General features: G+C 45.3%; 2 protein-coding genes across 9 annotated transcripts; one reads left to right on the forward strand and one right to left on the reverse strand.

Moving 5' to 3' along the window:
• Window positions 1-817: 817 nt before the first annotated feature.
• Window positions 818-26111, reverse strand: rnf207a (ring finger protein 207a). 8 transcript variants are annotated; one of them, XM_056437188.1, is made up of 17 exons: window positions 25633-26111; window positions 19062-19194; window positions 18168-18342; window positions 17995-18076; window positions 16113-16188; window positions 15647-15772; window positions 14304-14350; window positions 11512-11584; window positions 9907-9975; window positions 9485-9553; window positions 7662-7753; window positions 5534-5705; window positions 4111-4296; window positions 3923-3974; window positions 3726-3843; window positions 2669-2761; window positions 818-1912 (listed from the first exon to the last, which is right to left on the reverse strand). In XM_056437188.1, the coding sequence occupies exons 1-17, from the start codon at window positions 25863-25865 to the stop codon at window positions 1762-1764; spliced, it is 1947 nt and encodes a 648-aa protein (XP_056293163.1). In that variant the 5' UTR covers window positions 25866-26111; the 3' UTR covers window positions 818-1761. The 8 variants fall into 8 exon arrangements, with proteins under 8 accessions (XP_056293163.1, XP_056293166.1, XP_056293165.1 ...); XM_056437191.1 differs by having other exon boundaries at window positions 18168-18312; window positions 25633-26110; XM_056437190.1 differs by lacking the exon at window positions 14304-14350 and having other exon boundaries at window positions 15631-15772; window positions 16064-16188; window positions 25633-25823; window positions 26012-26064.
• On the forward strand, window positions 19997-22012 carry zpr1 (ZPR1 zinc finger). The gene has a single exon (XM_056437195.1). The coding sequence runs from the start codon at window positions 20120-20122 to the stop codon at window positions 21677-21679; it is 1560 nt and encodes a 519-aa protein (XP_056293170.1). The 5' UTR covers window positions 19997-20119; the 3' UTR covers window positions 21680-22012.
• Window positions 26112-26372: the final 261 nt, after the last annotated feature.

Genomic DNA, 26372 nt, shown 5'->3' on the forward strand with positions numbered 1-26372 from the left:
CTCGATCGACTTAAAAGAGAAAAATATTAAATCTTCCCCTTCAGCGTATCTTCTCTACCCCGACGCCGGCTGTGAAAACTGATGGAGCAGAAGGTTGTGCCCATCCTGATTGGTAAAGAAATGAAAACCGTATGAACTTTACCTCCAAACAAAAAAGAAATAAAAGAAATGTACTTCTTTTTCTTGGAGCGAAATAACCTTGGGGGGGTTTTCCCCTCTGCTCAGGCGGAGAGAATAATGAACCGCGAGCCGGCAGTCCAGGAGAGCCGATGATGAATGACCACGGGGAGGGGGGGGGGGGGGGGCGGGAACAGGGCCCGGACACCGCCATTTGTTACTCCGCTGTCACACATGTATTTTTAATGACTCTGCACCTCTGACTCAGGACTGGTTCTTCACGTTCCTCGAGGCCCGCGTGCCCCCGATATATATTTATATTATTATATCTAATATATATAAAACTCCTTGGTTCTGAACAAACCCACTTTACTGTGGAAATGTAAATAAGCTCTGGCTCCTCGTTATCATCCTCATCCTCAGAGAACATATCGGAGGGGTGGTGGGGATGGGGTGTTCACCTTGAATCGCTCCTGTGTTGCTTGAAGATAAAGTTGTCGTCTTTCTTAGCTTGAAAAAATTAAAAACTTTTAGGGTTGGCGACACTCAGTTGGTGGTGTAGAGCAGTGGTTCTCAAATGGGGGTGCATGCACCTCTGGGGGTACGTGAAGACACTCCGAGGGACACGCGAGATTTGTTAAAAAAACTAATTTAAAATTAGCATCCATTAAAAAAATAAAATAAAAATAGAATACAAGTGTAAGTTCATAAACATAATTGTATATTTTCTATATTAAATCTGACACTGATGGCACAGCACTGTGTATTTAACTCAACATGGCTGGTTAGGGGGCACTAACATATTTCCCGAGGAGTACACCACTGGATCAGGCCTTCATGTTCCACCGCGAACATCCCAACATGATAAATATCAAAAGAATACAAGGGAGGAAGAGGAGGAGGAAAGACGCTTGCTGCTTCCCGCAGGGCCCGAAAACACGACGCTGACATCGGCGTTTAGTCGAGGGGCAAACCACGAGGAACACGTATGTCGAGATGGAGCTTTGGTCGGCTGGGATGTTGAGGGTGGAGTCTCAACAAAAAAAACAAAAAAAGGCCGGTTACATTCCCACGCCGCTGAAATTAAAGTGTTTCCACTTCTTGCATGATGGTAAAAAATAAGAAAGAAAAAATATATATATTTAAATCTGCAGACGCCATCCTGGAAATGACAGCCTCATTTTTAAAGAGACACACACACGTCAACACGTGACTGACACCCCGGATGACATCACACCTCGTTGCATTCGCTGCGTTCCATCTGTTCACCGACCCGGGCGGTCATCCATCATCAGCCTCCTCCCCCCCTCCTCACACCCCAAAGAAAATGTTTTATGCAAAGAATCGAAAAAAATATTCAACACACACACACACTGTGAAAGAAAACAGACAGGGCCATAATTCACACTCTCGGCATACTTATCTTTTTACACAAACAGAGCGACTAAAACAGAAAAAGACATTCTCTGGGCTCCAGTCGGATCTTCTACACGTCCGAGTGATTCTTTGTTTTCTTCGTCCGACGGTCTTTGACCTTTGACCTCCCGCGTCCATCCGAGCTCTCACGCCTCGGAGTCTCCGGACACGCCGTTCCCGGCGAGCTGCTCGTCGTGATGTCGTGGCATCGTGGTTCGTGTTTTTCTTTTACGAAGGCGTCTCATTATGGCTGGACGTCTCCGTGGCAACCCTGGGCCGGGCCGGGCGGCCGGTCTTCACGGAGCCGTCGGCCGACTCGAGGATCGGAGGCCGGTTGTTCTTGTGCCGGTCCGGGTCTGCGACGCAGGGCTGGCTGTCACTGTGGAGGAGTTTCATAAAAAAAAATATATATATATATTTTGAAAACGTGTGTTGAATCCTGCCCGGATACGACTAGAACAAGGCCGCGGGGATCCACGACCACAAACTCAGAGGATTTTTAATAAACTTTTTTACATGATTCTTGTCACATTTGTAAGGCGACCAAGTGGCTTTTTTTGTCTCCCCATACGCTGGAAGTCTCCCGAGGCTGGAGACCCTCCCCCTGCTGGAGGTCCTCGAGATTTCAGGTCCCGGTGGATTTGAGTGAAGAACTCAAAACTCCGGTTTTAAAGTTTAGCAAGTCAGGAGTCCCCTTTTTTGGAATGTTGTGAATAGTTCAATCTTTTTTGGAATTTTGTGAATAGTTCAAACTTTTTTGGAATTTTGTGAATAGTTCAATCTTTTTTTAAATTTTGTGAATAGTTCAATCTTTTTTGGAATTTTGTGAATAGTTCAATCTTTTTTGGAATTTTGTGAATAGTTCAATCTTTTTTGGAATTTTGTGAATAGTTCAATCTTTTTTGGAATTTTGTGAATAGTTCAATCTTTTTTGGATTTTTGTGAATAGTTCAATCTTTTTTGGAATTTTGTGAATAGTTCAATCTTTTTTGGAATTTTGTGAATAGTTCAATCTTTTTTGATGTGTACAAAGTTGCCACACAATTTCGTAATACTGCAAATATATCAATGTTTCAATCAGCTCATTCACAAAGCTAGACACTAATCTCTGAATTCCGGGTTGGGTTGCCCGTACCCGTCTTGGCCGTCCTTCGCCACGGCGCTCTCTTCGTAGACCTTCAGCATCGTCTCCGTGCGGTCGTCGTGGAGCTTTTTCGGCTCCTGAAACCTAAAAAGAAGATTCTGATTTAGGACCATTTCCATCGAGTTGTTACAGAACCCCCGACTCAGTCTGTGGCTCACTCAGGCCCCCGGGTCCCTTTGCTCCTCCTTAATATGGAAATCCTTAAGCACACCTCACAACTATAAAGACGTATTCGTTAACAAGGCTCAGGAATTTCCCCCCAAAACAGACGCTGGAGTTTTTTAGCAAGCGCGATGCGAACGGGAGCGAAGCACCTGCAGCTGGATGTCGACTATTTTCAGCCGCAGATTAAAACAAATTTGCAGCTCCGGTGACTATTCACTGCAGCAGAACGGTGTGAAGATAAACTCCAGCATGTGTGTGTGTGTGTGTGTTCCTGGTGATGAAGTAACGTGTCACCCGGTGCAGCGATGTCACAGGAGGAAGAAGCTACTTAGGATAAATATACTTCACTGTTGGTTTTGGTCTTTTTGGGGATTTGTTGACAACGGATTAATTTACCGAGCCTCACTCGTCCTTTCATGTTGAACTCTGTTTTCGTCTTTCATGAAGAGGAAAACAACACAGCTTTAAAAGACGGATTGTTTTTGTTTTCTGAAGCCACGCGTTACAATTTAGATTCACATGACATGCAACATCTTTCTTTCTTTATCTCCTTTTTTTGTCTAGTGTACTTCAAATCAAAGCTGCTCTGGTGGCTTCTATTTCCTCCCAACTACTGCCATTATTCAACCAATATAGCGTTATATATATTTGTATATATATATATTTTTAAATATATATAAATAAATATTTATATATAAATATTTAATTATATATATTTGTAAACATAAATATGTGTATATATATCTACCTATATAAATATATTTATTTAAATATATGTAAAATTAAGAAAATAGGATATATAATTATATATACATATTTAAATTATATATATATATATATATGTATAAAAATGTAAAAAAATAGTAATCTATCCTCTGAACACCTGGGCTCCAGCCTCTCCTTGACTTTGGCGATGGACAGGATGTAGGGGCTGATCTGCCTGGTGATGGTGGTCAGGTACGAGTTCTCCTGCTTCAGCTGCATCAGGTCGTGAAGCTGGGCTGAAACCAGTTGGATAAAACGATAAAAACACTCAAAACGTTTGAGCGATACTTATTATCTTTAAATCAGAAGACGGACCTTCATAGATGTCCTGCTCGTTGGTGACCCTCTGAAAAGTCTCGTCCCAGACCTGTGAGGAGAATGAGGAAAGATGATCCTCACATCACTCTCGAGGGGGGGGGGGTGCTTCGTTCCCCCGCCTGAACCAGCCTGTCCGCATGCGGCGGGGGCCTCCGGCGGAGGTCATCGTCCAGGTACCCGCTCACCTCTTCGAACGTGCCCCTCATCGTCTCCACGGCGGCGTGCTGCGACGCGATCTGGCTGTCGATGTGCAGCGAGCGCTCCGTGACCTCCCCCATCCTGTCCGTGTTGATGACGGAGTGGTGCTTGGTCAGGTCCCGGTGCAGCTCCTGGACCTGGTCCTTCAGATTCTGGATCTCCGCCTGGAGGGTCTGTAACCGAGGGGGAACGTGACTCCGAGGTCCGAAAGGCGGAGCGTTCGTCCGCGAGCTTTGAGGAGCGGCTCCTGGGGCCCGGGAGGAGGAGCTGCTGCGGCGGTTTGAACAACGTGTCTCCAGACACAGAGAAACGACTCAAACCTCGGAGAACCAAAAGGACTTCTGTTCTTTTTTCGTGTTTTTATGGCCAAAACTTGACCAAACTCACAATATTCCCCCCAGTATCTGCTGCACGTCACTTTGTGTGTGTTTGGGGCCGAGTAGCACGTTCTAACCACACGCTAAGACGTTAGCGTGGCGGACAACAGCGCCTGCTGAGCGCGACGTTAGCATGACGTTAGCATGTAGCTCATAGCGCTGAGACGATCTCCTTTAAAGGGACAGTGCGCTAAAGTTCAACCGGGATGTGATGTCAAATGAGTGTTGAGGGAGAACGCTGCTAATGGCGGCCACTAAAGAGGCACTGGTCCCAGCACTGGTCTCACTGGTCCCAGCACTAGTCCCTCTGGTCCCACACTAGTCCCTCTGGTCCCAGCACTAGTCCCACTGGTCCCAGCACTAGTCCCACTGGTCCCAGCACTAGTCCCACTGGTCCCAGCACTAGTCCCACTGGTCCCAGGACTGGTCCCACTGGTCCCACACTAGTCCCACTGGTCCCAGCACTAGCCCCACTGGTCCCACACTAGTCCCAGCACTAGTCTCACTGGTCCCAGCACTAGTCCCACACTAGTCCCACTGGTCCCAGGACTGGTCCCAGCACTAGTCCCACTGGTCCCAGCACTAGTCCCACTGGTCCCAGTACTGGTCCCAGCACTAGTCCCACTGGTCCTAGTACTGGTCCCAGCACTAGTCCCACTGGTCCCAGCACTAGCCCCACTGGTCCCAGCACTAGTCCCACTGGTCCCAGGATTGGTCCCAGCACTAGTCCCACTGGTCCCACACTAGTCCCACTGGTCCCAGCACTAGCCCCACTGGTCCCAGGACTGGTCCCAGCACTAGTCCCACACTAGTCCCACTGGTCCCAGCAGTAGTCCCACTGGTCTCACTGGTCCCAGCCCTAGTCCCACTAGTCATACTGGTCCCAGCGCTCGTCCCACACTAGTCCCACTGGTCCCACACTAGTCCCAGCACTAGTCTCACTGGTCCCAGCACTAGTCCCACTGGTCCCAGGACTGGTCCCACTGGTCCCAGCACTGGTCCCAGCACTAGCCCCACTGGTCCCAGGACTCACCCTGTAGGTGCCCTCGTAGCTGCGGCAGTGCTCGGTGAAGGCCGTCTCCCGGCCCTCGGCCAGCAGCACCTTGGTGCAGATGTTGCGGTGACATGTCGGCCTGCGGCTGCACAGCGAGCCCAGAGGCATCTCGCTGAGAGACGGGGACGCCACGGAGAGAGGGGACTGGTGCCTGAGGGGGGGAAGCATGAGCGGATTACTGATGAAGAGCAGACTGAAGACGTTCCTCATTAATAGTCTTAGTCAGGGCGGAGTCAGCTTCACCTGGCCCCGCCCCTAGAGATGCTGCTATCGGCCTATCGGGTGCTGGGGGACGTTTAGGATACACTGAGCACCTCTCTCCTCTCCTCTCTCTCCTCTCCTCTCCTTATGGACGCATTTACATCCCTGCAGCAGCAAACTGTATCATATTTTGGGGCAGCCAGTTCTGCCTGCAGGCTGACGGACCTCTGGAAGGTCGAGGTGACTCACACTTTACTAAAAAGCGTCTTTTATTGGCTGCTCTGCACCGCCTGCCGAGCACTACTCAAAAAAACACACACACACACACACACACACACACACACACACACACACACACACACACACACACACACACACACACACACACACACACACACACACACACACACACACACACACACACACACACACACACACACACACACACACACACACACACACACACACACACACACACACTTGGTTGACCCACACTGTGTCAGAGAGCCGGCTTCAAACAACTGATCTGGGATCAGTGAGACTACCTGAGTGAATACAGATGATACCTCAGGCCTCTGAAGCGCAGCTCGCTTGTCGCTCATAACGCTCAGATGTCTTCGCCTCCGCCGAGACGGCGCCAAAGCATCAGTCGCACGAAAGAACACCGACTCCGCTTCTGTTCTGGGAAAACTATACGACACAAATAGGGCTCCCCCCCCCCTCGCCGCCGCCAGCTGGCCGGCCACCGGATCCCTCCCCCCCTCCCCCTCCCCGCATGCCGGGTTGGCATCCCGCGCTCGAGGAGGAAGGGAGCGCTCAGACGCCGATGGAAGTCTTCAGACACAACGCGGCGCCACGTGGGCGTCGTCCTGAAAACGACCATACGGCGAGGAGGGATCCGTCTGCTCGCCTCGTGGAGCCGAATGAGCGTGGAGTGAAGCACCCTGGGTAACGCCTGTCGTCACCACCAGGTGTTCACCGAGGGTGTAGAGGGCCGGAGACGCCTCGACAATTCAAGCAATCGATATTCGCTCCACGAGGAACGCTCCGTCTCCGAGGGGATCGCACCGAGACGCCGACAGAGACGATGCAAGAACTTTAAAATAATAAAAACACGTAGAGATGTACCTGTGCGTCCGGCCGGCTCGGACTCCTTCCCTCCTGCCCAGTGGTGATGCAACAGAGGAGCTGTGGACACCATTTACCTCTCTCTCCCTCTCTCTCTCCCTCCCTCTCTCCACCCTACTCTTGTCATGCTCTGCCCATCCAGTCCCTGACCTCCCATCAACCCGACGCCGATCAAAGCTGTGACATCAGCGGCGAGGAACAAAGTGGCCCCGACGCGCCGACTTCCAGATGAATCCTGGAGAGTTCTGTGAAATCACGATAAAAATAGTGGCGGCCGGGCCGGCCACCGATCTCCCCCCCCCGACTGTTCACTCACAAGTTCTTAAGCCCGCACACTAATGCCAGCATGATGACGACTCTCCTTTACAACTTGCTTAGCGCCCTTGACCCGGTGCAGGATGCAGTGTGTGTGTGTGGGGGTGGGGGGGGGGGGCTGATCCATCAGGGTAAAGGGACAACAGGAGCAGGGATGGGTGTTTAAATAAAAAAATATTTTCTGGTTATTTGATGTGATTCTAGAAACAAACCTAGGAAATCAAACCGTGCAACAAGGTGAGTTACATCACCGTGTCCAGAGCTTACAGACAGACAGAATAACTTCCATGTGCCTCCTTTCCTCTCACTCTTCCATCTGTGCTTTTGGATTCTTTCAACAACAACAAAATGTTTTCCTGCCCAGACTTTTTCCTGCTTTTCTTGGAAGAATCCAAAAGATGCCCCGAGAGTTAGGGAATATCTAGTAATGCCGGTCACGTGACGCCCGGCTGCAGGGCCTCACCTCGCCGCCACGGCGGAGGGGGGGCCGCGCTGCCCGAGCTGCAGCGAGGGCTCCAGGCAGCGAGCAAACTCACTTCTGTAGTCGGTGTTGATCTGACGGAAGACGGAGAGAACAGCACTTAGTCTCGTAAGAACATCATGTGAATTATTCTTTATATGAAAAATAGAAAAACGCCAGTTGATAAATAAATGAGAAAGTCATTAAATTACAGCAGAAATGGACGATTGAGGTCCATTTGGATAGTTAACCCGACAATATATGAATACTAATGGTACCAAACAATATAGCAATAGCATCATTTAATGATAATAATTACAGCCATCAGCATTATTCTTACCATCAGCATTTAAAAGCAACAAAAAAACAAGTAGAAAACTAGAATGGGCACTTGGTAGAGCGCATACCTTCACATATCACAACATTGGGCATTGAATTATGAACATTTTGGCATTAGTTGCATGCCACTTGGATACAAATTGACCGTGCTATGGTAAAAAGAAGATGTTGACCTTTTCATGACCTTGACCTTGACCCGATCAATCCCCAAATCTAATCAAATGGTCCCCGGATAATAACCAATCATCCCACCAAATTTCATACGATTCGGTTGAATACTTTTTGACTTATGCGAATAACACGCACGCATACAAATACACGGCGATCAAAACATAACCTTCCGCATTTTCGATGCGAAGGTAACAAGTACAACATTCAAAAGATAGAAGAAAAACCTACACATTATGAAATAAAGATATAGTAATCCTCGTTTCATTGTAGTTGTTTCTCAAGACGTGTTATCTCAGAGTCTCAGCGTGTCACTCTTCATTTAAGTTATTCTGAGTGCAATCTGTCGGAGTGACTGTTTTAATGAGTATGCAAATGAGGTGTGTGATATATTCCGGGGCCTTCACAGTCACCGGAGCTAATCTTTGCCAAAATGTGTCAACATTCCGGATGTTTCTGCTCTCGTAGACATTTTTGGGGGATTTTTCGTTGCAGCACGAAACTGAGCTGTGTGGAGGAGACGCGGCGATGATGCTCCGGGAATCACGAACCGGCTGCTGCTGGACGTGTGCTGCTCCTGCATGCGCTGCTCGGAAGACTAGAGTTGTGTCGTCACGGTAACGTGTTGTTGTGGAGGAGGTGTGTGTGTGTTCTCTCGTGTGTGCACCGTCGTGATGTTGATGTGTTGAGGTGAAACTGCATCGGGAGGAAGTGGATGAAAACCTGTTCCCTCTTCCCTCTTCCCACTTCCCTTTTACCCTTTTCCTCTTCCCTATTCCCATTTCCCTCTTCCATCTTCCCTTTTCCCCTTTCCTTCATCTCTTTTCCCTTTTCCTTTTTCTCATTTCCCTCTTCCCCTTTTTCCCTTACCCCTTTCCCTCTTCCCTTTTCCCTGTTCCTTTTTCCCTCTTCCATCTTCCCTTTCCCTTTTCCATCTTCCCTTTTCTCTTTTCCCCTTTCCCATTCCCCTCTTCCCATTTCCCTTTTCCATCTTCCCTTTTCTCTTTTCCCCTTTCCCATTTCGCTCTTCCCATTTCCCTTTTCCCTCTTCTGTTTTCCCTTTTCTTTCTTCCCTCTTCCATCTTCCCTTTTACCCTTTCCTTCTCCCCTTTTCCTTTTTCCCATTTCCCCTTCCCATTTCCCTCTTCCCCTCTTCCCATTTCCCTCTTCCCCTTTCCCCTTTCCTTCTTCCCATTTCCATCTTCCCCTGTTTCCCTTTTCTCTCTTCCCTCTTTCCCTTTTCCCTCTTCCCTCTTCTCTCGTCCCTCTTTCCCTCCTCCCTCCTCCCTCCTCCCTGCAGGAAGGCTCCTCCTACTCACTTTGCTGCTCTGCGCTGGTCTCAGTCGGTGAGGCAGCTTTACGATCCTCTTCAGCCGCTCCATGAGTTGCTGTGTGAGCAGGAACAACACAAGTGATGCGTTTCATCTCGACCCGCCGGCTTCCTGAGAGAAGATCAACCCTCCACAGCGAGCACTGGAAGTTTCCTCCTGCCGAGGAAACTCTCGGGGAACGAACCCGAGGTGTTTGTGAGGCGTGTTCAGGAGACCCGGTCCCACAACCACAACGTGCCGTCCAAACGTTATCTTTTCACACACACAGGTTTACGTATTGACGTTCCTCACTCCTCTCTTACTGTAAGCACAGGACTTGTATTGCATCACTGCAACTCTCTCTCTCTATATATATACATACATATATTATATACATGTATATAGTTCCTCGTTGTCGTGGCAGCACTCACGTAGCCCATGTCCAAAAACTCAAACTTGTTGGCGGAGCTGAGGAAGGCCAAACATGTGACGAGGTGCACCTGAAAACATCAGAGGCAATTTTAGATTTACAAAACAAGCTGCGTGGAATATGAGACACCGGCAGGATCGATGGTTTCAAATTAATCCCAAAAATAAATGCATAATTAAGTTGATATGTATATATAAAATATATATTTGTAGATAGAAATAAAAATATATATAAATATAAAATATATATCTAAAAATATAAATATATATTAAAATTATAAATATATATAGAAATAAAAATATGTATATATATACATATATTTCAAGATAAAAATATAAATGTATATAAATATTTTTTTTCATATATACAGGACTGTCTCAGAAAATTAGAATATTGTGATAAAGTTTATTTTTTTTCTATGCAATTGAAAAAAAAAAATGTCATGATTCTGGATTCATTACAATTAACTGAAATATTGCAAGCCTTTTTATTTTTTACCCTTTTTCCTGATTATAAATCAAATATTGAAAACTCTAAAATCCTATCTCAAAAAAATTGTAATATTTAACAGTGTTTCAAGTAAAAAAGAAAGAACTATGAGTGTTTGTATTCAAGGACAAGGCAAAGGATTTTGTTAAATACCTTACTAAAATTCTTTTCATGATATTCTAATATTACTTCTACTGATATGCTTTTTTTCTAATATTATATTTAGGGGAATGAATATTTCAGTTTAATAAGCAAAATATTTCAATCGCTAATAATATTCCAGAATTTGTTTGCAATATTTTAATTGCATATGAGATCAGAAAATGCTTCATAATTTTGTTCTTTAATTCTATATATATATCTATAAAAATATAAATATATATTCAAATTATAAATATATATTCAAATTAGAATAAATATATATATGTATACATATAAATATATATTTGTAGATAAAAATAAAAATATATATAAATATAAAATATATTTATAAATATATAAATATATATTAAAATTATAAATATATATGAAAATACAAATAAATATATATATATGTATACATATATATATATTTTAAGATAAAAATATAAATGTATATAAATATAAAATATATATATATAAAAATATCAATATATATTAGAATTATAAGGATATATAAAAATACAAATATATAAACTGTATATATATATATATATATATATATATATACATAGAGGTTATAATGAGCCTGTGATGTCGGGAGAGCAGCCAACTTTACGGCTTGTTGTCACATATTTTCTGAACAACTGACTGGGTTTTCCCATTTCACAGTTTGTGGGTTGGTAGGAACTCCAGATACCCAAAATGATGCCAACAAGCATTGAACAAATGAGTTTTTACTGATATTTCCCCTTTTTTTTTTTACAACAAAAAGTCCCAGAGAGCAATTTCCAATGTAAACTTCTCAATTGAGTCCCTTTAAATAACTGTTCAAAGACCATAACGGGGTGGGTTATTGGTTTTTCACAAGTAAAGACTAAAGAAAAGTTTCTTAAAAACTAAACTCGGATGTGTATCAGAACATACTTTCTACTTCCCTCCTCCATTAATCATCCCGCTACCCCTCATCTCACTCTACCTGCAGGGTGGGGAGGAGGGCAGTGAGGTGCGAGAGCTGCTCCTTGAGTGCTTTCTCCTTCTCCTCGTGTTGACTGTGAACACATACAAAACAAACAAGGTAACGCTACACCTTCACATTAGTGGCTGCCGTATAAACTCCAGAGGATTCAGCTCAGCAGGCGTAAAAAAACCACCCAACGACATCCTCCATATCTCTCTAAACTAATCCATCTGTCTTCTCCGTCTACACACAGAGCCCGACATAAATAGCCTTTAACACTCTTCCGGGAGCCCAGACTCTGGACGGCTTCCAGGCAACGGGGAGAGAGAGAGAGATGGAGAGAGAGAGAGAGCGAGAGAGATGGAGGACACAAACAATCTCATTAGAGATCCCCACAGAGTGCAACTGGAGACACTCACTCACATGGACAAAATAGTTCTCATTCGATCACACGTCGGTGCAGATGGAGCACACGCCGAAGAGGAAAAGAGCTCCGATTTTATTTTTTACATCTGGAATTTGGATGTTTGCAGTTTAAAGAAATAGCTAAATATATATTTATGAAGAGCTGCTGCATGAACCATATTGTACATCTTTAAAAAAGAAAAGTGCAACATATGGGATTCATAAAGCATAAAACTATTATTTCTGAAAAGATATTAGGGCTGTTTGCACTGTTGGCGCTGTTTACACCGTTAAGGCCATTTGCACTGTTAAGGTAACGTGCACCAATAGCACTGTTTACATCATTAGCACTGTTTGCACCGATAGCACTGTTTGTATTGTTAGCACTGTTTGCACCTGTTCGCGTTGTTTGCATCATTAGCACTGTTTGCACCGATAGCACTGTTTGTATTGTTAGCACTGTTTGCACCGTTAGCACTGTTTGCACCATTAGCACTGTTGTACTGTTAGCACTGTTTGCACCATTAGCACTGTTGTACTGTTAGCACTGTTTGTACTGTTAGTGCTGTTTGCACCATTAGCACTGTTTGTACTGTTAGCACTGTTTGTACTGTTAGCGCTGTTTGCACCATTAGCACTGTTTGTACTGTTTGCATCTGTAGCACTGTTTGCACTGTTAGCACTGTTTGCACCATTAGCACTGTTTGTACTGTTAGCACTGTTTGCACCATTAGCACTGTTTGCACTTTTAGCACTGTTTGCACCGCTAGCTGCGAGCCACTGGCTCAGCCGTCGCCGTGCGACAGCCGTTAAGAGGCACTCAAATGCTCCCAATTGCCTGATATACAATAATTTCATCTTATTCATCAATTACTTTTGCAAACATCAGATGACATTAAATCAAACTTCAATTATCGCGGTGGGGAAGTTGTGTGTTTTTCATTATTTAAGTGTGAGTTGATGTTAAATTAATGGACGAGAGGGTGTCATCATCCTGTTTTCACAAAGTCGTTTCTCAATTCGGTGACTTGTCACTTTGTTTCTGCACCAGCTGCAAATGATTGCCGATTTTAAAAAAATTATGCAAACTCCCATTAAAGTCAGGGTTAGTAATCCTGACAGTTCCTTAAAAAAAGAGAGGGAACACAACCTGCAGCTGCTGCAGGGCTGTAATGAGCCCGTCCAATCATTGCATTTCACACACCGATTTTGGGGGCGTGGCTTTGGAGGGAGGTCTGGAGGGAGGGGCGTGTCCGGTTCTGCCAACAGCAACTTTATCTCTAGATTCAGCAACTTTTAACGGCTAATGCTGCGAGCTACCTTCGTTTGAATAAGAGTCCAGGTTGGATATTTTGACAAATGTAACTCGAATATCTTACTTATCTTATATCGAGTTACAAACTCTGGCTTTACTTTGGTCACAAAGCCACTTATCAATGTCCTCGAAAAGCCAAAGACAAATCCTTCGTGTTTCTTTTGTTGGTGTAAAACAAGAGCAACCACAACATTCTTATTCCACATAAACAATAACATATATTTCTTATTACCTTCGCATTGAAAATGCGGAAGTTTATGTTTTGATCGCTGTGTATTTATTTATTTATTTATTTGTATGCGTGTTACTCGTATAACTCAAAAAGTATTAAACCAAATCGCATGAAATTTGGTGGGATGATTGGTTATTATCCGGGGACCATTTGATTAGATTTTGGGATCGATCGGGTCAAAGGTCAAGGTCATGAAAAGGTCAACATCTTCTTTTTTACCATAGCACGGTCAATTTCTATCCAATTGGCATGCAACTAATGCCAAAATGTTCATAATTCAATGCCCAATCTTGTGATATGCGAAGGTATGTGCTCTACCGAGTGCCCGTTCTATTTCATTTTGTATTCCTGTCATAGATATGGAGTAATGGCTGTATTAAGATATGTTGACGTCATCAGATGCCACGTCTCTATGTGATCAGTGACAATATGAGACAGTGTGTCTTCATTACTACTCGAGGGCATACTAACATCTTATTCAGGGGTTGACGCTGCTCTGCTTTCTATCTGAACGCTCTCATCCAGGGTGTGTTGGGGTCTTGGTGATGTGTATTTTGTATGTCAAGTCTTTTAAGTCGGCTACATTCTTCTCACGAGTGGCACAGTCATGCTTTGAAACCCTTGATCCCACTGAGGGTTTTTTAATTCAGGATCATAAACAGAAAGTATTTTGGTGGGATTACTCCGGCTGCTCGTCCCTGCAACAATGCAGCGTGACACAATGGAACAACTATCCAGGGGCCTGCTGGCAGCCGGGGAACAGCATGCAATTAGGTACGTCTTGTGACACAAGCAACAAAAGCGTCTTTACATACGACCTGTGAATCTTATATTTCGATTATCTTTTTCTTTTTTTACCTCTGAGCTGCTTTCAGCAGAATCTTCTTTCTCTCCGCTAGTTTTTCCTGTCAGACAAGAACAGAGGAAAATAAAACCCTTTATTCCCGACTCTGCTGCTGTGGAAATGGCCTTGAGCCCTCGAATACAGAATGAATGTTCAAGATTTTGGTTTAAGAAATAGGCATAAAATATGCTCTATTTGATTGTTAACAATGCAAAGAAAAGACACTTCTGTCCTCACAAATGGGTAAACAGTGACCTCTAGTGGCCGAGTCGTGTAAACACCCTCAGACGTGATACTAATTTAAGACCCACAGACTCAAAAGCTATTTGAATCTAATTTAACTTCAGAATTATTTTTGAAGTATGTGTTTCAGAAAAGATAAGATTTCTTTCCAGTTTTCTGTAACTGAGACTTTAATTTACACTTTAAGTGACTCAAAGCTGACCTTGTAAAACTCATAACTTGATGTATTCAAATCAAGGGGCAGTCAGATAAAAGTCCAAATGTATTTTCCACTCCACTGGCTGTTTGACGTGTTCATTCTTGGAGTGGTTTGGGGGAAACATTGTGGATAAAAGTGCATATGCATCACATCTAGATGAACGGTTATCGGGAAGAAGCCTTCATGGAAAGAAGAAGCGCCTGGACGCTGACATGTTGATGCTTTGGAGGTGTAGACACCTCCCAAAGAGGATGTGGAGGGATGTGGAACGCCTCTCAAGTGCGAGAGACAAACAGTTTGAAGACTAGTTTATGGGATATTTCAGTTTTTTCTTATTTCAATTAAATGTGCGAAAAAATTTCCCCAAAAAAACTTTGTCATCCTGAGGTGTTGAGCGGAGAACGACGAGGTGGAAAAAGTTTATTCTAATGATTTGAACAGGATGCTGCACCGTAAAAAATAAAAATAAATGGTGAGCATATTTAAACGTGTTAACCTGAATAACTGAACCGGTCAAATCACATGAAAGTGAGTTTGTTGTTATCATACATCTCGTTTTGGGGCACATGAGGCCACTGCTTTAGCAAACTACTCCATTATAGGGCATACAGCTGGCATTCAACGATTGAAGATATGCACACATGTGCAATGGCAACAAACTAATCATAGAAAACATATTTGATTAACAAAATGTTAGCTTTTTAAAAAATCCTTAATTTGACTATTGAAGTGTGATCTAAGAAATAAAGAAAAAATAAAGGAGTATGTCAGTAAGTACATTTCAAGACTTTAAAAAAATCATATTAAATAGAGTCTTTGTGCACCGACGTGTGGTTTCAAGTCATTTCATGAGACGATGAAGGGCGATAACCAAGTCGAGCTGAGGAGACGCTCCCCACCGGGTCGTTACATAACCTGCAAGCTGCTGAACAGAGAGCAGATCGCGCTCTCCTCTTCCTCCACGTTCACACACACTTCTCCGATCATGGCTCTCAGCAGGAGGATCGCCTCCCGAGCCGAGGTCTGCAGCTCCTTCACCACCTGGAGGAGGAGGAGGAGGAGGAAGAGGAGGAGAAACTGCATCACAAGCTCCTTTATGACAAGGTCAAGCTGCATGCACGAGTACGTGGAGGCCGTGTTTAGCCGTACACAATTTTTAATTGGAGATGCTATTTTGTTGTTGTTTTTTGTCATCTGATCATCAGCCTATGCGTTAATATCCTTAATCACGTGAGCAGTGTACCGAATACAATTGTCTTCCCCCCCAGATTAGTTCAGCAACGTCTCAAAACAATCCCAGATAACGCTCGCGTTTATGTTTTATGTATTCACATTTCATTTGTAATGAGCGACACACGAGTGCTCCCGCGGGTCGTCTCACCAGCACCGCCCGGTCCAGCATCTCACAGCCCTGCATGTGCGCCGTCTCGATGTCGATGCAGTGCGTCCGGCTCTCCCTGTGGGCACAGACGGACAGACGGACAGACGGCAGGGAGTCGAATGTGGAGAAGACCTCCTTCCTTCAGGAGCTCGAGGCCCCCCACCCACAACTTCAGACCCCGGAGCTCCTGAGGCTCTGGATTGGAACTGTTACCATCAATCAAAGCTATATGCAAAAAAAATTATAAAGCACATGGATTTCTGGTAGAATTTTTCCAAAATAATTCAAAATAAAATGACACAATTGCTTCTGAACGGTTTTGGTCTTCAATGAATCTCTTTTTTTTTTTAAATGGACATGGATTTCTAATAGAATGTTTCTATTAAAAGTGGGACGTGGGTGCCTCCCAACCCCCCCCCCCCCCCTCCCTCCCTGTAGATCTGCGTTTTTGATCCCACGGTTTTGGCAAAAGTACAAGGTGGGTGTGTCTTGAGAAGTTCCTCCCAAGTTTAACATCAGAGGAGAGAACTGGTTTCATGAGGGAGCAGCTGCTTTTTTTAAATGTATTTTTTTTTAATGGGCCGCACCGTTAAGATGCTCCGCTGCAAACATTCTGCGGAAACTTATTCCGTTGGACTCGGGTGGAGACGGCGTTGGATGGAGTGGAGTCGGGGAAATTTGAGTTTGGTGATAAATGTTCACAAGGACCGTTTTTGAGAGAGGGAAGGAACACTGTCGTTATTCTCAAAATACCTATTGTTATATGTATAAACACCCAATCAAAGGCATCGCTATCATGATCATCCAATGGATTCTGGGAAAAGCTCTAACTCTCCAGAAAACTACTTTAAACTATACACTCAAAGCAAATCCAAATGTTGTTTTTTAACCTTTTTCTGGAACAAAAAATCTCCTAAAACATGTAAATTACTATTTTAAATGTGTTGCTTAATGGAGTCTCACGTGACCTATATGTACATTATTGGACAGCACAAAATCAAAAGTCACCCTATCGGCTAATGCTGAAGACTATATGGGAACGGTCCTGCAATTGTCCCGCCCCTCAATTAGAGACCGGCCAATCATAGCGTAGCATCGGCCAGCTCGGACCAGGCTCGACTACAACCATAAACCCTCACGCTCGTTTTTAATTGTCAAGCTCTTTACATATATAACTAGAACGGGCACTTGGTAGAGCGCATACCTTCGCATATCACAAGATTGGGCATTGAATTATGAACATTTTGGCATTAGTTGCATGCCAATTGGATAAAAATTGACCGTGCTATGGTAAAAAGAAGATGTTGACCTTTCCATGACCTTGACCTTTGACCCAATCGATCCCAAAATCGAATCAAATGGTCCCCGGATAATAACCAATCATCCCACAAAATTTCATGCGATTCGGTTTAATACTTTTTGAGTTATACGAGTAAATAAATAAATAAATAAATACACGGCGATCAAAACATAACCTTCCGCATTTTCAATGCGAAGGTAATAAAATCGAGCCCCCATCCATCCATCCATCAAATTATTTATAAAACTGGAAAAGGTGTGAACTGATAGGTATAACTCTGAGATATCTTTTTGGAAACGGCAATTCTTTATTCCATATTTAAATTCCCTGAAGATCTGCAGACTGAGCCGACTATCTTCCCCTTTTGACTTTCCCCTCCCATCGTTCTCCTTCTCGGCATCATATAATCAATACATGAGGGTAATGCGGGTGATTCTTCAAACCCTTTTCAAATGCAACGTCTAAAACAGGGAAATGTGGTTAAGCTTTGAATATGCGAGCTGCAGCCTGCACCCCTTATTCAAGAAACCAAGACAAGAAAAGAGAGGATAAAAGAAGGGAAGCACTTCTGGGTCGACTCACACTTGCATGTCTCTGAAGCACTTGATGCAGAGCATCGACTTGTTCTCTGTTGAGAAGAGGATGTAGGGCTCCTCGTGGAGCGCTGCGGAAACAAAGACACAAACTAAGTGGAGGCGCGGTGCCTTTTGCACCAAGGCCCAGCCGGCCCAGCCGGCCCGGTATTCTGCACTCACGGCACTTCCGGTGCTTGGCCCTGGAGCGTTGGGCCAGGGACACGATCTCGTGGTGGGAGAACATTCTGGCCTTGTGGGTCGACTCCCTGCAGGCGCCGCAGAGCGGCTGGCTGCAGGTGTTGCAGTAGTACATCCCTCCTGCGTCCTGGACGGGGAAACAATCACCACAATGAAGCTGCATGAAGAAAAACACACACGTCTTAAAGCCACTATGTGTCAAATTGATGTAATTCTGACTTTGGCGCCCCCCAGTGGTCAACTCTAAATATGTTGCGGAAGGATTTAAACTAATTTAGATAAATGAAGAACGGCACCAATGTTCAAGAAGACAAAAACATCTGCAAATACTTAATAACATTTAGTAAGTGGGAGTCTTCATGTTTCAGCTACGTTAATTTCTCTGCCTTAAAATGAGGGTGCGCCCCCTAAATTGTATTTTTAATAATGTGTTTGGGTTATTCATGTTTACTAATAATTTTGGACCTTCTCAAATAGAATGTATGTATTTTTTTAATGAATTGTTAAAGCTTAGGGTATGTATATATTTATATATTTTTTTATTATTATAATTTTTTCTTTTATATATATATATATATTAAATACTTATTGATGAAGAAAAAAATGTGGCAGCACTTTTCTCATCCAGGGCAAAAGGGCCGGTGCTTGAGCACCACTAGGGGTCCATCTGTGCACGTGCCTTGTAGTTGTCCATGTATATATAAACAAAATTAAAGAAGAATACCATCTATACGGAGGACTTTCTATAACCCTAAAACCATGACATCTCACTGTAACACACGTTGAACATGTTGACATGCCTGTGTTCAGTATGTATGTTATGTTGCATGTCACCTATATGTGAATACTGCCGTTGGTCAGTCGGTCACTTCTTACCTTTTTGCTACTTTCCTGGTCGCAGTTGGCGCACTGCACGCTCTCCTCAGCGTCCGCGCTGTTGTCAACCAGGAACTTGAGCAGCCGGTCCTCTGGCGGGAGGGAGCTGTTCCCTCTGAGGATGGACGGGTAGCTGTGGCAAAGAGGAAACCACATATCAGCAGTCACGTTTTGAGTGATATTCTTCAAGTTGATGTATGCCAGGAAAAAACTAAAGAAGGAATGAAAGTGAAGCAACAAGAAGAACAGTGATGAAGTGCATCCAACTTTGTTATATTTGTTTACAAGTCCCTATCCACATTGTAGATTATGATTTAAATACAATTATTTGGAGGCTATGTGTCATGTCGGGGTAGCTTTAAGTTTCTTCTCTTTTATTTATAGACACAAGTCTATAAATATATGTCAAGAGAGTCCAGATCAAAACAGGGAGTGCAGCACAAGTAAAACATCAATTCTAGTCCACATCCCCTTTGAGAAAAAATAAATAAATAAAAACGTAAATAACAAGTGACCACACACACACACACACACACACACACACACACACACACACACACACACACACACACACACACACACACACACACACACACACACACACACACACACACACACACACACACACACACACACACACACACACGTGATTTGAAATTTGAGAACAAATAGTGCATTTAATACAGCATCCCTTCCACAAATACATCAGACCTCACAACTAAAATAATTCCAGATGACAGAGGGGTCCAAAATAAATTCTGCAAGTCTGAATTCATAATTTAAATAAGTACATACATTAATTACACCGACTGGGTATTTCAATTTAAAGTTGAACACCCGCGTGATCGCCCTGAATGTTACTCCGCAGTACCGCGTGGCGCCTGCAGGGGGCAGGCGTCAGCTTAAAGACCTCTCAACCGTAGAAGAAGAAGAACGCGGAAGCAGACGGAGAAGCACAGTGCGCACTACATCTAAGGTGTGTTGACGGGCTCGACGGTTGGTCTAGAAAGTTCTAGCAAGTTATTCCGAGGGCGAAACGTATTCAACCGGGGAAAAAAATGTCTGTTATTTCGGAGGAAGGCGTGCGAGGTGAGAACCTTTTCAAAGATATTAACGCCGAAGACGACGACTGGCTGCCCACGGAGATCGAGAGCATGTGCATGAACTGCCACCTGAACGGCACGACGCGTTTACTCCTCACCAAAATACCCTTCTTCAAAGAAGTCATCATCAGCTCGTTCAGCTGCGCCAACTGCAACTGGGCCGACACCGAGGTCCAGTCCGCGGGCCAGATCCAGGAGCAGGGCGTCTGCTACACCCTCAAAGTGAAGACCAAGCTGGACTTGAACCGGGAGGTCGTGAAGGCCGACAGCGCGACCACCAGGATCCCCGAGCTGGACTTCGAGATCCCTCCCTTCACGCAGAAAGGCGCCCTCTCCACCATCGAGGGCCTCCTGGACCGGGCGGTGACGGGGCTGGAGCAGGAGCAGCCCGCCCGGCTGGAGGCCGACCCCGTGGCGGCCGAGAAGATCGGCCTCTTCATCCGGAGGCTGAGGAGCCTCAAGGAGGGCGAGGAGGAGTTCACGCTGGTCATCGAGGATCCGTCCGGCAACAGCTTCGTGGAGAACCCGGCGGCGCCCCGGAAGGACGAGGCGCTCGCCGTGACCCACTTCAAGAGGACGGCCCGGCAGGACGCGCAGCTGGGGCTGAGGGCGGATGATGATGTGGAGGAAGAGGAGGAGGCGGAGAAGGAGGAGGAGGAGGAGGATGCCAACGACCTGGACACCATGAGAGGCGAGGTCCTGGCCTTCAACACCAACTGCCCCGAGTGCTGCGCGCCGGCCTCCACCAACATGAAGCTGGTCCAGATCCCCCACTTCAAGGAGGTCATCATCATGGCCACCAACTGCGACGCCTGCGGCCACCGGACCAACGAGGTGAAGTCCGGCGGCGCCACGGAGGCCCTGGGCACCCGGATCACGCTGCGCGTCACGGGCGTGGCCGACATGTCGCGCGACGTGCTCAAGTCGGAGACGTGCAACATCGCCATCCCCGAGCTGGAGTTCGAGCTGGGCATGGGCGCCGTGTGCGGCAAGTTCACCACGCTGGAGGGGCTGCTGACCGACGTCAAGGACCTGGTGGTCGCCAAGAACCCCTTCGTGGTCGGCGACAGCGGCGACTCGGAGCGCGTGCGGAAGCTGCAGGCGTTCGGCGAGCAGATCGACCGGATCGCGGCCGGCGAGCTGGAGGTCCACGTGGTGCTGGACGACCCGGCGGGGAACAGCTACCTGCAGAACGTCTACGCCCCCGAGCCGGACCCCGAGATCACCGTGGAGAGGTACGTGCGCACCTACGAGCAGAACGAGGAGCTGGGCCTCAACGACATGAAGACCGACGGGTACCAGGAGGAGGAGGAGGAGAAGAAGAAGGCGACCGACGGGTACAAGGAGGAGGAGGAGAAGAAGGAGGCGACCGACGGGGACCAGGAGGAGGAGAAGAAGGAGGCGACCGACGGGTACCAGAAGGAGGAGAAGAAGGCGACCGACGGGGACCAGGAGGAGGAGAAGAAGGAGGCGACCGACGGGTACCAGAAGGAGGAGAAGAAGGCGACCGACTGATGCCAGGAGGAGGAGGAGGCGACCGACGGGTACAAGGAGGAGGAGAAGGAGGCTACCGACTGATGCCAGGAGGAGGAGGAGGAGGCGACCGACTGATGCCAGGAGGAGGAGGAGGAGGCGACCGACTGATGCCAGGAGGAGGAGGAGAAGGCGTCTCCTCAAAGGACTGAACCAGCCAATGAGAGCGTGTCACGTCAACACGCCCAGTGTCCGTCACACCGTGACATATTTTCATGCTTTTTGTGTTTAAGTTGAGGCGTCATCAGGTCATCGGCAGACAGACGTGTCAAATGTACAGTGAAAATAAACGAGTTATTAAAGAGGAGACCTTCATCTCGTGGTTTGGTGTGTTTCTATGAGGGTTCGTACGGTCACGGAAAACCTGGAAAAGTCATGGAGTTTTAAAATGGTCATTTCCAGGCCTGGAAAAGTCCTGAAAAAAACTTAAATCATAAAAGTCATGGAGATGTGTCAAAATCACATGTTCATTTATGCCGAGTTTGAAATAATGTGTTTTTTAAAGAAAGACGCTCAATACGCTCTCAATACGCAAAGTGTTCTACATTTTTAATGTTTATACCGAGATTTCGGTTTGGTCGTGGAAAATTGTTTTAAAGTCATGAAATCAGTTGGTCAAAATGTGTGAGAACTGCCACCTCCTGTTCTCGTGGCGCTCCAGGAGGTGGCGCTGTGTCAGCTCTGATTTTAAAGTTGTTACACACACATCGAAATGAAGTGTGATCTCAGTAGATATTTAATTTAATTAAATATTTGAATTGGCAGATATTGAAAGATGCAATGTTGTATAATTAATCTGCATAATCAATCTGTATATAATTTGCATCACGCTGAACACACGAGTTTATTAGATTAAAGTCGGGATGCTTTTGAAAAGATTTAACGTGAAGATTATTTTATTCTAATTGTGATGAGGGATTAATTTCTATGATTGCAAAACTGATTATATATATCATTATTTAAGTGATTAAATATTATTTTTCAGAGTCCTATGTGCAGCAAATGTCACCTTTTTATTTAGATTTTTTTTCAACTGCTTTACGCCAACGAATAACTGACCATCCAAAAAGCCAACTTGTGCTTAATTAATGAATCAACTCATTTTTATTTTAAATAAAATCGGAAAAAGTTGATATCTTGTTGACCCAAATTAGAAAAAAAGAAAAGACAGTATGACATCATCGGCAGATGTTTGCATCAACCACATCTGCAGGGGGGCCCGTTTGATATTACCCAGAATGCCGTTTACCTCATTCTGATTGGGCCTCCGTGATGCTAAATGTGTTCCTCCATAGCAACGGGGATCTATTGTGCTCCACTAATAGAGTGGAGAATTCCTAGATTACAAACTTCTTGAGGGAGCAGCTGTCGGCCGCCGGAGCCCGGGTTATTTACAGAGCCACGGAGTGTGTGTGTGTGTGTTGTGTGAGTGTGTATGGTGTGTGTGTGTTGTGTCTGTGTATGGTGTGTGGGTGTTATGTGTGTGCGTGGGTGTTATGTGCGTGTGTGTATGGTGTGCGTGTGTGTGTGTATGGTGCGTGTGTGTATGGTGTGTGTATGGTGTGTGTGTGTGTATGTGTGTGTATGGTGTGTGTGTGTGTATGGTGTGTGTGTGTATGGTGTGTGTGTATGGTGTGTGTGTGTGTATGGTGTGTGTGTATGGTGTGTGTGTGTGTGTATGGTGTGTGTGTATGTGTGTGTGTGTATGGTGTGTGTGTATGGTGTGTGTATGGTGTGTGTGTGTGTGTGTGTATGGTGTGTGTATGGTGTGTGTGTGTGTGTGTGTGTATGGTGTGTGTGTGTGTGTGTGTGTGTGTGTGTGTGTATGGTGTGTGTGTGTATGGTGTGTGTGTATGGTGTGTGTGTATGGTGTGTGTATGGTGTGTGTGTATGGTGTGTGTGTATGGTGTGTGTGTGTATGGTGTGTGTGTTTTTCTTCTCAGCACCTCATGTAATGAGTTAAAGCTTCTCCTCTCCTGTCAGCAGCATCTTCTCCACCTTCTCCAGCTCCACAGGTTCATATCAGCCACAAAGTCGGTTCAACATGGCCGCCGCCTTCGGGGTTCAGCCACGGTTTGTCGAGGCAATTTAATCATTCTGACTCACAGCGGGGGGCGAGGAGGTCAGACGTGAGGAGGACTGTTGTGACTCGGGAGGGAATCAGGAGTGATTCTCTTTTCTTTTTTAAAGAACAAACATCTTTTTTGTTTTTTTACTTTCATAAACACGTGCAGCGTGTGCACTGGTGACGGGGGGGGGGGTGATTGTATGTTTTCCTTAATGTGCTCGGAAAAAAACCATCAATCAGTGAAACTGTGTGTAGCACAATGCAGTGATGCTGAAACTCATCACCGGTTGATTCTCACACACACACACACACACACACACACACACACGTGAGGGGAATCCACAAATCTGTACCGACGCAGTAGAAAAGACTCCCGTTTACATCCCTGTGTGCTTTGGAGAAGGGAAAGTTAACGCGGCAGACCTGAAGGTCACCTGGGGGTCACCTGTCACCCCGTATGAGGGGATGGCGTGACTCGGTGTCATGTGACGGCGTTCGATTGGCACACGCCGCGGCCGCCGGAGCCAAATACCAGGGCAGGCTTTGTTTGCCAGAGGGGCCGGTCAGAGAGGAACGTTCTCTCTGGGGCATCGGGGGCGAGAGACCGGCATGACCCGGCAGCTGCTGCGACCGCTCAGAGACCCCCCCCCCCCCCCCCGCCTCAGACCCCAAACTGATGTACGGTCATGGACAACCTGGAAAAGTCATGGCATTTTAAAATGGTTATTTCCAGGCCTGGAAAAGTCCTGGAACAAACTTAAATCATAAAAGTTTTGGAAAAGTCCTGGAAATATGTCATAATCACGTGTTCATTTACGCCGAGTTTGAATTAATTAATATGTTTTTTAAAGAAAGACGCTCAAAATATAAGCCGACGTACGCTCTCGATACGCTACATTTTCTAAATCTTTCATATTTATACCGAGATTTCAGTTTGGTCTTGGAAATTTGGTTAAAAGTCCTGGAAATCCATTGATCAAAATGTGTAAGAACCCTGGCTTTAAATCTCCTGCATGATAGTTGATACACACAGACACCAACACACACTGATGGTTGATACACACACAGACACCAACACACACACTGATAGTTGATACACACACAGACACCAACACACACTGATGGTTGATACACACACAGACACCAACACACACACTGATAGTTGATACACACACAGACACCAACACACACTGATGAACGTCATGACTTATGAGGGATGCCCTTAAATATTTCCTCGGGTAAATGAGGCCAAAAGTGACGCATCTTGACATCTTGAGGGATTCTTTTGTTCTCTCGTCACGTGTCTCACGTGTTATGAAATGTAATGATTTGGTTTATTATAAAATAATGCAGACGATGTACAGAGCTAAAGCACAAAGTTTATTTTCAATACATGAGTGTAAATATGATTTGAGAGATGTTTGTAAGTTCACGGTACAAAAGGCTAAAAAAGGGATTAAAAGAAGATGTATTTCTGTTGTCGGAGTCCAATTATGGAATAATGTTGAAATGGATGTAAGAATGGTGACCTCCTTTTGGGTTTTCAAGGGAATAATTTAAAAAACAATTCTTGAGAGTTATAAATGTGATTAAAAACGTATTTATATGGAAGATGTATGTGGTAGTATATATAAATATATGTTGTTATTTTTTGTTTTTTGTTTATTTTATATAAATTTTCTGATTTATTTTAATTTCAATTTAGGATAGGAATTTATAAGCATTTTTTGCTTCTACCTTTACCTTTTCAGCCTTTCTCTTTTATGTATTATATAGAATAATATTGTATTGTATTTGATTTGATTGACTAAATGAAATACACAAACAAACAACATGACGATACACGCCCCCCCCCCCCCACTCTTACCCACAGAGGGGGCAGCTGAGGTGGCCGTCACTCGTCCGGCCTCGCAGGCAGCGGGCGCAGAAGATGTGGTAGCAGTCCAGCAGACACGGACTCTGGTACTGCTCGCGGCACAGGTGACACACCAGCGGGTGGACGTTGGCGCAGTCCACGTTGCACAGGTTGCCCAAGTCGGTGAAGATTCCTCCGGCCATCTGCGAATACCGACAGCGTGAGAGAGCACTCGAATGCCACATCGGCACGCGGGATGTGCAACGGTCACAGTACTCCAGTTGGTTCAAGGGAGGACAGAGAGACTTGGTGGCACACACTGGTTCAGAGAATCAGATGTTAATGGGAGTAAATAAGCCTTCTTCCTCTTCTTCTTCATTTGGTCTCTTACCTTGTCGGGTCAAATGTAAACCATGAACGTTACGAGCAGCCAGCGAATGCTGCTGTCCTGCAGCGGGCCGAAAAGCAGAGAGAGCCACTGTCTTACCTTTCAGCTATCGGCTGCCCCCCCCCCCCCTGCAGGAATGACAGCAATGCAGAAGCTCTACAATAGTAGGCCAGTGGGGTCCCTCCACCAGGCAGCTGGCGGCACACACCTCAGGCCAAGACCCCCCCCCCCCCCCATGTGTTGCCAAAGTGCTCAAGGGACATTTAATATTGCATCGTTGAATGTGTCATCCAGTTCAAATTCAAGATCCAAATGGGAGAAACGGTTCAATAAATGTGAATTAATTTAACTTTACTTCTAAATT

This window comes from Pseudoliparis swirei, chromosome 18 (genome assembly GCF_029220125.1).
Source record: "Pseudoliparis swirei isolate HS2019 ecotype Mariana Trench chromosome 18, NWPU_hadal_v1, whole genome shotgun sequence".
Lineage (NCBI taxonomy): Eukaryota > Metazoa > Chordata > Actinopteri > Perciformes > Liparidae > Pseudoliparis > Pseudoliparis swirei.

Excerpts from the sequence above, each read along its gene's own strand:
- zpr1 (XM_056437195.1), top strand. The coding sequence starts at position 20,120 with ATGTCTGTTATTTCGGAGGAAGGCGTGCGAGGTGAGAACCTTTTCAAA.
- rnf207a (XM_056437187.1), bottom strand. The coding sequence starts at position 25,865 with ATGTGGCATTCGAGTGCTCTCTCACGCTGTCGGTATTCGCAGATGGCC. Across the intron at positions 18,343-19,061 it reads ACCAGGAAAGTAGCAAAAAG|CTTCATTGTGGTGATTGTTT; the intron begins GTAAGAAGTGAC and ends TTCTTCATGCAG. Across the intron at positions 18,077-18,167 it reads GGCCAAGCACCGGAAGTGCC|CGCTCCACGAGGAGCCCTAC; the intron begins GTGAGTGCAGAA and ends TTGTTTCCGCAG.